This window comes from Meles meles, chromosome 17, assembly GCF_922984935.1.
Source record: "Meles meles chromosome 17, mMelMel3.1 paternal haplotype, whole genome shotgun sequence".
Classification (NCBI taxonomy): domain Eukaryota; kingdom Metazoa; phylum Chordata; class Mammalia; order Carnivora; family Mustelidae; genus Meles; species Meles meles.
The window spans coordinates 968,853-983,350 of NC_060082.1; the positions used below are offsets into that span (position 1 = coordinate 968,853).

A 14,498-nucleotide genomic window follows, 5' to 3' on the forward strand; every position below is an offset into this window, starting at 1 on the left:
GGTCATGGTCCCAGGGTCCTGGGATCGAGCCCCGCATCGGGCTCTCTGCTCAGCAGGGAGCCTGTTTCTCCCTCTCTCTCTGCCTGCCTCTCTGCCTACTTGTGATCTCTGTCTGTCAAATAAATAAATAAAGTCTTAAAAAAAAAAAAGACTTAAAATCACCAACTTTATTAAAAAGTTCTGCTTTGGGGCACCTGGGTGGCCCCACAGCTTATGCCTCTGACTCTTGATTTCGGCTCCGGTCATGACCTCAGGGTCATGACATCCGCGCCCCCCCCCCAGGCCCAGCAGGGCGTCCACTGGACATTCTCTCTCCCTCTGCCCCTCCCCCACTCCACAGCCCCACCCGCTGGCGCCCTATCCCTCCCTCCCTCTCCAAAAAAAATTTGGTTTTTTTGCTTTAAATTTCCTACATTAATTCACTTAAGCTAGAATTTTGCCTTTTATTTAGTAGATGACTATTTTAAAAGAAAAGGAATTTCTTTGAAAATACATGGAAAATGGGGCACCTGGGTGGCTCAGGGGGTTAAAGCCTCTGCCTTCGGCTCAGGTCATGGTCTCAGGGTCCTGGGATGGAGCCCCGCATCGGGCTCTCTGCTCAGCGGGGAGCCTGCTTCCCTTCCTCTCTCTCTCTGCCTGCCTCTCTGCCTACTTGTGACTTCTCTGTCAAGTAAATAAGTAAAATCTTAAAAAAATAAAATTTCAGTAGAAGCTCAATTCCAGCCTAAGCCCCATGTTCGGCTGCAGGGTCTGGGAGGACCTGAGGGGCAGGACCCCCCCCCCCCCCGCCCGCCATCTGCAGGGTGAGGCCGAGGCTCAGAGGGGCCCGACTTGGCCCCCGCAGACGCACCGCCCAGAGTGTCCTCACCTTCCCGTGTCCCCCGTGTCTTCAGTTTTGAAATGGGAACAAGAAGGGCGCAATCGCAGACGTGAAAGGGAATCACCCCGCGTGTGCACGTAGTAAACAGCAAAGCGCGGTGCCCACAGCGTCCGAGCCCCCCGCCAGGCGCTGGCGGCGAGCGGGCAGACACTGCGGGGCAGCAGGCAGCTCCCTGCCCGTCCCGGCCGGCGCGGCCCTTGCTCAGCAGGACTGGCTGCACGGCCCCCGGCACACCCCGGAGCGGCGGGAACGGTGCCCGGCCCTGGCCCACAGTCCTGTCCGGGATCAGCCGGCCGCGGCAGCTGGAGCCCAAGGGACCCACAGGCCACCAGCTTGGGTCCGGGTGTCACGACAGAGGGACCGTGCTGGGAACGTCCCCACATGGCAGACACACCCTCCGCCCCCCCGAGGCCCAGACCAAGGCCCAGCCCCAAAGGTCCCCATCTCTCCACTCCTTGTCCCCAGCATGCCAGGAGTGTTCCTCTCCGGGAAGTGGCCCCGCGGCCCCCTTGCCAGCTTGACTCACCTCCAGATTCCTCAGGGGAGTCTGGGAAAGCCTGGGAAGCAGGGACCCAGACCAGCACCCCAGTCTCATGCCAGACCTTCTCTGCCCCCCTCAGGTAAAGGGCTCTACATCCCAGGGCTCCCAAGTCCCTACCCAGGGCTTTTCTGTTCTTCCGTGGAGCCATGCTGGGTGTTGGCCACTTCCAGGCAGAGAGCCCAGGAATGCCGCATGTTCCCAACACCTCTACAATACTTCCGTTTCCACACACGCTGATCAGCACCAGGCAGACTCGAAAACCAGAAAACCATTTCCTGCACGGCTCACAGGTGGTAGGGCAGTAAGAACACACACTAGGGGACCCTCTGGGAGTGACTGGTCCAAGCTCGAACCACAGGAGGGACACCCCCGGCAGAGGACAGCATGTGCAAAGGGACCGAGGCACAGATGATGAAAAAGCTTCTTAAAACCCACAGGTCTGGCTTGGAGGAAGCTGTAGTGTTCTTCCTTTCTGGGCAGTGTTTATTCGAGCCAAAAAGTACACGCCTCACCTGGCCCCTCTCACCAGAATTTAGCACCGAATTTCCTTTGACTTTTTCTAAAATCCAAATCCAGTTTCAGGAGTGAGAATCCGCCATCCCGGAGACTAGTTCCTCAACGCAAAGAGCATCCAGATGCCTGAGAGGCTACGACCCCGAGGACCCTGCACACCCAGGATGACTGCTGGGGGAGGCGGGCACGCGGACCTGAGGACCATCCAGCCGGCCATCTCGTGACTCAGTCACGCTTTACGGGGAACAGCGAGCACTACCCGTTTTCTCCTAAGAAATGCCCATGTTAGGCCCTGGGGAATGCCAAAACTTGAGTTTCAAAAATGACGGTGAAAAAAAATTTCCACAGGCCTCCAGAAAGAGAAAGGATCGTGATCCAGGTCACGATCCCACACCCGCCTCGGCAGTGTCCACACAGACGGGCGACACCGTGCGGCGCTGTTGCTCACAGCGGTTCAGAGAGCGCGCGCCCACACGCCCTTTGTGAAGAGTCTTTGAAGGCACATCGACTGTCTGGAGAGGAATTAAAATACAAAACTCACAAATGGGGAAGCTGAGGCATCAAGGAAGGACCAAAATGAGCAGTAAAACAGTTACACCTTGGAAATAAACTGCTGTTCTAAACATGTCTGAAAACCGAATGTTAACCATGTATGAGAAATTCTACAACAGGCGACACCATCCTACACTTCCGGCGAGGTGGTGGGAACGGGCCTGCGAGCTCAGTCCATTTCAGAGCTGCCGCGGGATTTCCCCCATGTGCAAGGATGAGAAACAAGCAAAACTAACAAAAGGCAGAAAGAGACCCACAAATGCGGGAACAAACTGGTGGTTCTGGGGTGTGGGAGGGGAAGGGAAATGTGGCAGGAGGGGTGTGGGGGGAGGGGTGGCCGGGGGGGGAGGGGCCAGAGAGACGGGAGGCACAGTACAGGACAGAGTCAGGGGCACACGCGTGCCCCGACCACACACTCGTGAAGCTAACGTAACACCGAGTGTCAGACGGACGCCACAGGAATGATTCTTGCTTTGTCGGAGACAGAAGGAGAGAGAGCACATGTCGGGGGGCAGAAGGGGACAACCCCAAGCAGACTCTTCACTGAGCAGAGAGCCCCACGCGGGCTCGATCCCACGACCCTGAGACCACAACCTGAGCCGAAATAAAGAGCTGGACCCTTAACTGCCTGAGCCACCCAAGCACCCCGATAAAAATAACTTTTAAAAGGATCAGTACCGGGGCGCCTGGGTGGCTCAGTGGATTAAGCCGCTGCCTTCGGCTCAGGTCATGATCTCAGGGTCCTGGGATCGAGCCCCGCATCAGGCTCTCTGCTCCGCAGGGAGCCTGCTTCCTCCTCTCTCTCTGCCTGCCTCTCTGCCTACTTGTGATCTTCTCTCTATCAAATAAATAAATAAAATCCTTAAAAAAAAATAAAAAATAAAAAAAATAAAAGGATCAGTACCTTTCACTGCCGTCACATCTCAGTGAGACCCTCCACATGAGTCCCGTCTCTGGGCGCGGTGGCATCTGTCCGTGGGGTCTCCAGCCTCCCAGGAGCACGGCAGCTTCCCCCGTCTTTATCACACTCGTCTCTATTTCACGTGCTTGCGCGGCTGTAATGGCGTGACTCATTTCTGATTGTCCAGTGCTGAATCTACCAACACAGCCGACTTTTACAAAGCGACCTCGCACCCTGCGGTCCTGGTGAACTCACCTGTCGGCTCGACAGCCTTCGTGGCCGTTCTGTCCGGGTTTCCACACCAGGACCCCCAACTAGGAACGGAGGCGGCTTCGCATCTTCCCTCCCGACCCGATGCCCCTTGTTTCTTCTTCCTACGGCGCCGCCAGGGCTGGGACCTCCTCGGGCAGCATGCAGAACAGGCCCTACGGCGGGCACCCCGGTCCCCTCTCGGCCATGGGGGGCCCGCGGTCTTATCCCACGAAGTGGGATAAAATCGCACCGGGACGGCTGCACTCAGACCCATCGACCCGAGCACCGGCGAGGGTGGGAGCGGCTGCCTCGTAGGCAGGCGTGTGCCCCGCAGAAACCAAAGCGCACGTGCACGCAAAATCCCGCACATGGACGTTCACGGTCACTTTACTGGTCACGTCCAAACACGGGAAACCACCCAAATCCTCGTCAACGGGCGAACAGACCAGCCACGGGATCAACCGCAGAGTCACCGCGGACCGGCAGCAAGACGGTGCACGATGGAAACCAGCAAAACCGTGACGGTTCTCGAAATAATTACGCTCAGCGAGACACGAGACCCAAATGAGATTCACGCTGTAGGATTCCTTGACGTAAAATTCCTGAAAATGCAAACTTATCTTCTGAGACAGAAAACAGACCAGGGGTGGCCCGGGGCGGGGCGAAGGTGACGGCCACGTGTGCACCATGGCTGAGGCCACCGCCGCTGCTCTATTCAAAGTTGCGCACGCCAACTACGCACGGTTACTGCGAACAGGTACATCTCAGTAGAGCTGCTGAGAAGCGGAACAGAACACGCGAGTACGGGAATGTCGCTGCTACAAGTCGTCACTGGAACACTAGACGTGTGATAACTGAAACACTTCCTAGCAGGACGGGGTGCCAGGACCACAGTCAGTGAAGACCAGCCCGGCAGGGGGAACACCTCAGAACCAAAGCCGGAGAGCTCCCGTCGCCACAGAGAAGCAAAAGTCGGGATTATGCTTGGATTTGCTATTTAGACAGATAGCATTTCTTAAGGACAGAGGAACTTCAAATCCGGAAGGGACTGGTTAGACACCAGGGCCTCCTGTTTTGGGAGGCCTCAGTGCCAACCTGTCAAGGGGTGGGGGACGGACGCCCTGACCTTCCAAACCTCCCGGAGCCAGGGGCTACGTGAGCCGCGCTCCCGGGGTGGGGACCGGCATGGGCACGAGGACAGGGACGGGTCAAGCCCACCGGCCCCGCCTCCCCCCTCCTCCCCCCTGCCTCCTCGATGTTAGACGTAAGGATCCCCCGGCGACCACCCAGCAATCCCACTGCTGGACTCATGTCCGCAGGGAAGGGAAGCCCCACGCCGAGGACACGGCCGCACCCCACATTCACGGAGGCCAAGACGCGGAAACGGCAAACTCTCCACGGCCGGAAGAGCAGATAAAGAAAACGTGCCTCCCGCACGCACGACAGCGAGGGGCGGTGACGGGGGGCACGAACGAGCCTCCCTCTGCGCTGACGATCTCACAACACACACGCGCATGCTATCGCCGACACAGTGTCCCGTGGACCCACGTCACCACGCCAGGAGGAGGCATGAGGAGCGAGCCCTCGCCAGGCTCACACCCCTCCTGAGCCCGGGGTCTCGGGTGCGGGCAGGGACGGCCGCCCTCCCGGGGGGTGGGGGGGCCAGTATCCCAGACCCTGAAGGACGCACACCAGGGAAGGTGGACAGACACAGGCTTCGGGGACACATGCTGACCCCGTGCAGGCTCTGCCGTCCGGGACCCTCAGGCCGCTCCCGGCTCCGTGGGGGTGAGAACACCCCAGTCTGTGTGGCAGACGGCGACCCTGGCAACGCGGGCCGTTCCACAACCACCAGGGCTGTGGCTGCTGCACCCACGCCTCCGGCTCCGGTCCAGGAGGCACCTTCTGAGCTGTCCTCTCCTTCATAAATTCTTAAAGTGCTTGAGGGGCGCCTGGGGGTCTCCACGGGTCACACGTCTGCCTTCGGCTCAGGTCATGATCCCGGGGTCCTGGGGTCGAGCCCCGTGTCGAGCTCCTGGCTCAGCACGGAGTCTGCTGAGCTTCTCCCTCTCCTTACCCCTCCCCCATCTCTCTTCAAAGTAAAATAAAGTATCTTTTAAAAATAGCAAAATAGGGGCGCCTGGGGGGCCCAGTCGGTGAAGTGACTGCCTTCGGCAGGGGCTGTGAACCTGGGTCCCAGGTCAAGCCCCGCGTCTGGCTCCTGGGTCAGCAGGGAGCCTGCTTCTCCCCTCGTTCCGGCTTCTGTTCTCTCGCTCTCTCTGTTGCTGTCTCTCTCAAATGAATGAAATCTTTAAAAATAAGTAACATGGGGCACCTAGGGGGCTCAGTGGGTTAAGCCTCTGCTTTCAGCACAGGTCATGGTCCCGAGGTCCTGGGATCGAGTCCCACATCGGGCTCTCTGCTCGGTGGGGAGCCTGCTTCCCCCTCCCTCTCTGCCTGCCTCTCTGCCTACTTGTGATCTCTGTCAAATAAATACATAAAATCTTTACATAAATAAATAACATAAATAACAAACTAAATAACATAAAATATAAGATAAAATAAAGTAAAATAAAACAAGTCACATCCAAGCCCTACCATGGGCACGCAGAGGCTCGATCCGGTGACGTGACCAGCCCAGGGCCTCACCACGGTTACAGGGAGTCCGTGGATCTCCAGCACGGCTGTGGCTCTACGGTACCCCAGGCCCTCTGGGCACTTGCTGGTGGCGTAGCACCTGGAGCCTCTCGTGGGGCCGTCCCTGAAGACGAGACCCTCGGACCCCAAACCTGCCTCCCTCCGAGCGGAACCACCCCCCACGCGACCCAGGCCGGGCTCTGCAGGACGCGGCCACCCCGATGGGAGCCAGAGCGGGGCCCACAGCGCCACCGGCTGTCCGGCCCCATGCGGCTGTGCTGGCGTGGGGGAGTGAGAGCCGTGGGCAGTTGAGTGTGCTCCAGGACGGTTTATTAGGTCCGCGCTGGGGAGCCCTGGGCCGAGGGCGTCCAGACAGAGCAGCCGGGCCGGCACCAGGGGCCCCTCTTTGCCCTTCGGTCTCCTCCTAAAGAGGCGGGGCAGTCCTGTGCCCGAGGAGGCGAGGTCCCCAGGGTGTCCTGGCTTATCTGGCACTGGCCGGGCCCCCAGCCGGCGTCGGAGACTACACATCCAGGGGAGGCGCAGCGGCCGCCGCTCCCGGGACCCGGCACGGACACCGGGACTGGACAAAGGCCACCAGGTTCTCCAGCTGCTCCTCCAGGTGCCGCTCGTCCCCGTGGTTCTCAAGGACCCAGTCGAAGGCCCCGAAGTTGTCCAGGCCACACTCTGACTCGGCATCGTCAACCCCTGCGCAGGGGGCGTGGTGAGGTCAGGCCCCGTCCACGTGGGCGGCCCCTGGGCACGAGGGCCTGCTGGCCCCAGATGGAGCTGCCCCTCCTGGCCTCCCTCGGGCCACCGGAGAGCCTCCTGCACCCACCCGCAGCCGGCCGAGCGCCCCCAGAGTGTCCCCTGACTTTGCCCTTTGTGGCCACTGTCCACGGAGCGTGGATGGGTCTTCTGAAACCACAGAACCCAGTGGGACGGGCGGCTTCATCTTACAGGAAGCCTCTGATCCCATCCTCCGGGGAGGGTTTGCCGGGCAGGTTTAGGAACCGCAGAGTGAGATCGTGCGTGCAAAATGCCAGCACAGCCCTGTCTGCAGCAGACACCAGGGGACAGCAGCCTCACAGAGCAGCGCCCGCTGGGTCCTGGGACCTCGGGCACAAAGAAGCCACGGGGCAGGACCCAGGCTTGCCTGCCCCACACAGACACGCTGCTCATCAAACACCCGGGACACAGAGGTAAAGGACCCAGCAGCGGGTCCCACTGGCCTAGAGGGGCCAGCCCAGGTAAGGGCACCAGGCCAAGATCATGGGCAAACCGTCAGCCCCAAGGACACCCTCTCCAACCCCACTCCAGTCTCTACCTGGAGGCAGTCTTGAGCCCCAGGCCCCAGATCCCCTCTTACCCTCCCAGGCTCGGTCCGCCACAGCCCGCCAGAAGAGCGCAGACGGAGAGCGTGGGGCTGGGACGAAGGCCGCGCGGCTCACCTGGGGTGAACTCCCAGCCGCGCTGCTGTCGGCTCTGCTCCGAGGCCACCACGCGCACCGTCTGTGTCAGAGCCCCGTAGGCCTCCCGGAACCACTGGATGTCTGACAGCCTCCGTGTGTCACTCACCAGCTGCAGGAAAGAGTACAGGCAGGTGACCAGCAGGACAGAGGGCAGAGGGGCAGGGCCCAGGCGGTGGCGGGAAGACCCAGCCCCTCCCCGCGCCGACACGAGCCAGCACAGAGGGCTAGGAGGGGCTAGCGAAGCCAGACAGGTGTCACCCGTGACCCCGCGGTCGCGCGCTGTCCCCCACTTGCAGGTTGCCCTCCCGGTCGCCATGGGCCCGCCACACTCTGGGGCCGCTGCTGAGCTGAAGCCGAGGCTCGGGCCTGGAGGTCGGATCAGCGGGTCCAGCGCTGCTGTTGGGCAGATGAACAGACGGAGGCCAGAAACGGAGATGCTCCCAACACCTTCTACCACCGAAGACAGATCACTGCCTAAGCCCCTCAGAGGCCTCCTGTTGCTCTAAGAAAATCTGAAGTCTACGGCCAGCTTATAGCGCCCCATATGACCTGGAACCCACCGTGTTCCCGCAACACCCCCCTCACTGGACCCCTCTGGTCTGTCCCCAGACGCCACCCACGTGCTCTTAGGGACGCACGCGGCCCCTGCTGCCCGGCCAAGCGCAGGCCAGGCTCCCTTGCCGGCAGACATCTCTGTCGCAGTGTTCCTCCTGCGGGACGCTTCCTACCACCCTGGCTCCCTTCCCGCCCCCTGGGGACGTCCCGCCAAGCAGCAGGGCCCTGAAACCATCACCGTCTGTTAGGCTGCTCGTGGCCGGTGGCTGCCCTCCCCGGAGTCCGCTCCACGACGGAAGGCCTTGGGGACGCTCCCAGCAGCAGCACGTGGCCACGAACCAGCCAAGCAGCAAACAGAGAGACCAGCGGCCGCTGCTGATGCTGACACACTGGCTCCCCAGGAGCCACGTGCATGTCACAGCGACGCTGGTATGTCACAGCGACGCTGGTATGCAGGCCCTCGGCCCGTGCCGGGAGGGCGCCAACCTGGTGCTCACAGCCTCAGAGCCCAGACGTCAGCCCGGCAGCTTCCAGCGCCGCCGTGCCACGGGTGCCCTCAGCGACACCGAGCTCCCAGTCCTGTCCCCACACCTCCCCCGGCTCAGAGAACTCTTCTGTCCGGCTGCTCGGAGCCAAACCCTCGCACGGCCTCCCGCCTCACACCCACGTCCGCAGCCTGTGCAGAGCCTGCCTCGTCCCCGCATCTGACCCCGGCCCCTCTACCCGTCCAGAAAGACCCCACTCTGGCCTCCACTTCCTCGCCTGACCCCCAGGTGCCTCCCGGGAGCCGACCCCACTCTTCCAAAGCACCGGCTTGACTCAGCCTCACCTCCTGCCACTTGCCCCCGACTCGGGAATTCCTACTTGGCTCAGGCCCTCGCCTCCTACGGGCCCGCTCCGTGCCGTGGGGTCCGGGGAAGCCTCACGGCCCCGGTCTGCTTCGCCCTGCTGCTGAGTACCGACCCCCACCTGACATGTTCTGTCTTCCTAACTCCCTCCGCCTGGGTGATAACGGCAGTTCCCCGAGAGCAGGGACTTTGTCGTATGTTTGCAGTGACGAACCCCCCACATCGCCAGGAGCCAGGCCGGTACACAGCATACGGGCTGCCAGAACGAGGAGGTCGGGAAGGGGTTTGGTGCTGTGGGAGCACTGGACGGCAAGCATCAGTCGAGGCCCGGGTATCAGGGAAGGCTCCCTGGCGGAGGTGGCGTGCCAGCCAGGCTGGGGTGAACCCGGTGAGGAGGGAAAGAAGGGGCATCTCCAGCAGGCAGAACACCCACGAAGGCCCTGACTCCAGAAGGAGGCTGACTCGCGGGCCGGAGAGAACGCCGACGCAGCCGCAGCGCAGGGAGCAGGCGGCTAATCGGGCAGTGGGACCGGACGGCTCAGGGCCCGGAAGCCTGTTGCGGACGTCAGCGTGGTTGAACAGAACAATGGACAAAGGTTCTCAGCAGAGCAGTGACCGGTCTTGGATTGTTCCCAAACAGCCGTTCTAGCTGCTGGGTGGGGAAGGGGCCGTAGGGGACGAGGATGGAGGCCTGGGCCAGGGCAGGAGCGAACACGGCCGGTGAGATCCAGCAGGAGGCGAAGGCAGTGAAGACGCGGACAGAGAAGGTGAGTGGCCACAGGCCGCCCAGAGCCACTCACCCAGATGGGCTGAGAGACGCCCTCCACAACCTTCCTGCAGAAGAAGCCTGGGTCTGCCTGGCGCTTCTCCTCGCCCCAGCGGATCATGTCCCTCCGGTGGGCCTCCTTGTAGGCGCTGGCGTCCAGGAGTCTCTGGAAGTCCAAGCCATGCTCCTGCCCAAAGCGCACAATGTCCACACTGCCAGCCTCCGCCTCCCCGGTCTCTCCCGAAACAGGGGAAGAGCCGTCCCCGCCCTCCCCCTTCCACCCCGCGGGGGCAGTGCAAGGACCAGGAGGCTGCCACCAAGACCCAGTCTGCAGGGACAGGGAGCTGGAAACACAAATCCCGAAGAGCAGCAGAGAGAGACCAGCCTGGGGCGATCCGGAAGTTGATCCGGGTTATCTTTAAAACGGGTGATGTGGCTTTTCTCTCTCCGCACAGCTTTACCTCCCCAAGTATTTCTGGCTTAAACTAGTCCTGAAATTAGTCTGCGTCCCCTGGGCACTGGCTTGGCCTCCAACAAAGCAAGAAACCTGAAAACAGCGCATGCCCAGCCACCCCCAGCCCCGCCCCAGGCACCGTCTCCCTCCTCTCCCCCACCCCCAAGGTCCGGGCTCCTCCATCTGGCTCCAGGGACTCCTGGGGGCAAGAGGGGCAGCTCAGACCATCCGCTCAGGCCATCCTTGCTTGCCTTCCCTTTCCTGGGGACACAGAGTACAGGAGGGGTCCTCCCAGGGGCGCCAGGGTGGGAAGGGGTCTGAAACTCGCCACTCGGGGCAGATTTCGGCTCCTCTAACTCGCTGCAGCTGGACCTTCCCAGACTCAGTTTCTTCGTCTGCAGACTAAAGGGCCACCACCTTCCTGCGCCCCGCTCCACAGTGAGGCCGGCCGCCACCCCACATCGGGAAACTAGGTCCCCACGTATAAAAATGGAGAAGGCCAGACTCAGGCCAGCTGAACAAGGGGCCGGCGCACAGGTCCCTGGACAGGTGCACCGAGAAGCCAGGGGCAGAAAGGGAAGCCACGAGGGCCCCTTCCAGTCTGGGAAGCTGGTCTCACCCTCGGGGCTTCCTGTCTGAACGCCAAGGCTCTAAGAGATCCCGAGTGTTTTTTTTACAATCTTTTTTTTTTTTTTAATCCACATGGTTCAAAGTTCAAAAGATGCATATTTGTTTACAGCGAAAGATTTCTCTCCCACCACTGCTCCCCTCCCTGGAGGCAGCCCAGGACAGAGCCTCCTACGTACCCCACCCTGGCTTCTCACGCCTCAAGCACCCCAGAAATACTTGTTACGTGGCTGAAAATACAAGCAAATATATTTACAACTTTTCTCCATTTTTATACAAACGTAGTGTTTTCTGTGCACAGTCCTACAACCTGCTTTTCACTTAATGAGATATCTTGACGCCCCAGATGATTCGATGTCTCGGGGAAGAACCCCAGGCCCTCATAATAACCCAGCCCCAGATCTGGCAGCTCGCTTCTCCAGCCTCTCCTGAACAGGCTTTCCTGAACATACTCTGGGGAGGTGGCCAGAAGCTTAAGGAGCAACTGTCCCTAGCAGTCACGCCACAGAAAAGCAGGAGCTGTCCACCCCCTGCCGCCAGCGGTCGTGGGGACCGTGCTCAGGATGACAGCCAGCACACAAGCAGGCTCCTCCAGACCCACCCGACGCCCAGAGCCCTCACCTACCTGAGCGTACTGTTCCTTGAGTGGACCCGAGAGTCGGAGGACGGCACAGACATCCTCGCCGAGTCTGCAGGACGGGCAGAACCAAACCCAGTTAACCTAGTTTCCAGGACCCCAACAAGTCCAGGGCATTGAGGTCCCCTTTCCTTTTTCCTTCTTTCTTTGTTTATTTCAGTAGGCTGGAACTCATGATCCTGAGAGCAAGAGTGTGAGTCACACGCGCTCCGGCCTGAGCCAGCCAGGCAGCCCTCTGAAGTCGCATTTCTGCTGTGTATCTCTGTGACTGTCACATCTCCTCCTCCCTGACTCTAACTCTTCACCTGTAAGGTGGGGACAGCACTTTCTGTTGTGTCCTGAGGGATTTTTAGGAAACAGGGGCATGTCAACAGTCCTGAAACTAACAAGCAGGACAAACACAACCAGAATTCCACTGGCCATGTTCCCTGGGTGAGGTTACTGCCCGGCCCCTGGCCTAGTTCTCACACAGCCAGGGTATCTCGGTCTCCACCGCGGTGCTCACCACAGCATGAATCACTCATTCACTCCCCTGTTCAGTTACTCCACCGGCCATTTGTGGGGCGCTGGATCTGGACCCCGGGAACACACCGCTCCTGCCCCGTCCTTCCACACCGGCCAGGGAGTCCAGCGCTCTGACCTCCACCATTCAGGTGAGGAGCCTGAGGGTGGGAACTGATAGCCCCAAAGCAACAGGGCAGGGAGCAATGGCCACCAGCCCGCTCCGGTCTCTCCCAGGCGCCAAGGACTGCTCTAAGCTCTTCGCAGGTGTGACTCCTGGAAGCCTTATGAGCAGCCTATGATGATCTCCGTTCGCAGATGAGGAGACTGGGACGCCAGCGGCTAAGACTCTGCAAGATCCCGAACAAGGAGGTGGAAAGTCAGGCTGCAAACCCCAGGGGTGCACTGCACAGGCCCTGCTTCTGACGCCTACCGAGTCGACTCGTGTGTGCGGGGCGGGGTGGGGGCAAGGAGAAATGCAGCTAAGGGAAAGGGGTTTGGGTCCCTGGTGTGAGCCCAGGGCGACGTCTGCCCGGGCCCCCCACGACCTCGTCCAGCACCCCCGCCCCGCCCCTGCCCGGCATTACTGCTCCGATCACAGCACCTCGCTGAGACAGAACACAGGCCGGAGCTAGAGAGGGGACGCACTCGGCAGCCGCCGCTGAAGCTGTCACCTGCTCCCGGACGCCCGCGGACGCCTCCCCCAGCCCAGCCCTCGCGCCACCTGGCGCCCCTCCGCCCCACCCCGCGGACACCTGCTCCGCAGCGCCTCGGCCACGAAATCCTTCCCGGACTTCCTCTTCCCGCTGACCAGCAGCACCAGGCACGGGACTCCTCGCCGCGGAGCCATGCGGCCGCCTTCCCGCCGCCGTCCAGGATGCCGCCCGCGCCGGGACCCCCGGCCAGCGCCCGCGCAGCCGCAGAGAGAGCCGCCGTGGACACGCCCCCAGCGCCGCACGCCGACGGGGGGCGTGGCTCCGCCCGAAGGACGGTCCCCCGCGGAGCTCCCTCGGAACGGCCCGGCCCCGCCCGGAGCCTGACGTCACCCGGACACAACCATTCTCCTTCTAGGGGTGAAGCCCTGAAATGCCCCGAGCTGAGCCTCACGGCTGCGCCACGCAGCCCTGGAAACCGGAGAGAAAGAACAGCCGAGATCAGGCTGAGCAGCTCTGCGGGCCTCCCTCCTCGTGGGGCACCGAGGCGCACGGACTAAGAGCGACCTCGTCCGTGCCCCGCGGTGAACGTGGGTCCTCCCGGAGGGGCGGGAGGGGGCGGTTCCGGGGGGGCGTGTCTGTGACGTCAGGCGGGGCGGGGTGCGCTCGCGGGTTTGCGGACGCGGGAGCTGCCGCTGCGGTTCCCGCGGGCGCATCCCCGCGCGGGCGGCTGGCGGGCGCTGGCCGGGTGGGACGCACCTGGCGCGCTGGCGTCGCTGGGGGGCGCTGAAGGGGGTGGGAGTCAGCCGGGCCCAGACGACCTCGTGCTACGCGGAGTCGGGCCGGGACCCTGGAGGTGCGGGGGTCCGCCGGCTCCCGGGAAGCCCGCGGCGGGAGCGGCCTGGCCCAGAGCAGCGACCCGCCGGCCTGCTCGTCTGCGCCTGTCCGCTGCTGCGAGCCGCCAGGGCCGAGGCCGTCGGGCAGAGAAGGGGGCGTGGGCGGGGGAGCCCGGGACTCGCGGCGTCCTGGGCGCAGAAGCCCGGCGGGGCCTGGGCGCGGCCGGACGCGGAGAGGACGGGCTCCCGGAAGGTGCCGTGTTCGGGCCGGTTCGAAGCAAGCGTGCGGTGCCCGCGCTCGTCCGTGGCTCGGCGCTGCACACCGTGGGGCTCCCTTCCAGCTCGGACCCGCTCGGGCCTGGGGCGAGAACGCGGGCCGCGGGGCTGCGGCGTCTTCAGCGCGCAGTGGGGCAGGCGCCCCTTGTCCCCTCGTCCGGATTCAGCGAGGACTCGGCCTCCCAGCGCGCCCCCAGCAAGCACGCGTTCGGGGCCCACGGAAGGCCCGGAGCCCTCCTCCACCGCTAGAAGGACTCGGGACTCCGCGTGGGTCCTTCCTGCACCGGACCCGGATCCTCTCCCGTCCCCGCTGCGCGGAGCTCCCAGGAGTTCCCAGCGGACGATCCCATCGGAAATAGTCTCACCGCTTCTCAGAGTCGCCTCAGTGTCCCCCCGCTGCCCTCTCGGATGGAGGGTTTCCCCCCCAGCCCTCCTACCTCAGCACAGACTTCGTGTCCGAGGCCTCCCTCCTTTCCATGTCGGCTTCCCTTGCCTCGTGGAAAACCCCAGCTCCTGCAAGGTTCCTAACCACCCGGCTGGGCGGCCTTTTCCCTGGTCAGGTCGGGCAGCCGGCAGTCCCAGCACTTCCCAGCACCGCAG

At 62.3% G+C, this 14,498-nt stretch overlaps 1 protein-coding gene across 2 annotated transcripts; it reads right to left on the bottom strand.

The window, feature by feature from the left end:
• Nucleotides 1–6,592: 6,592 nt before the first annotated feature.
• Nucleotides 6,593–13,188, bottom strand: PMVK (phosphomevalonate kinase). 2 transcript variants are annotated; one of them, XM_045982258.1, is made up of 5 exons: nt 12,889–13,188; nt 11,621–11,684; nt 9,949–10,101; nt 7,725–7,854; nt 6,593–6,981 (listed from the first exon to the last, which is right to left on the bottom strand). In XM_045982258.1, exons 1-5 carry the CDS (start codon nt 12,981–12,983, stop codon nt 6,797–6,799), a joined length of 627 nt encoding a protein of 208 aa, XP_045838214.1. In that variant the 5' UTR covers nt 12,984–13,188; the 3' UTR covers nt 6,593–6,796. The 2 variants fall into 2 exon arrangements, with proteins under 2 accessions (XP_045838214.1, XP_045838215.1); XM_045982259.1 differs by lacking the exon at nt 12,889–13,188 and adding an exon at nt 12,138–12,240.
• Nucleotides 13,189–14,498: the final 1,310 nt, after the last annotated feature.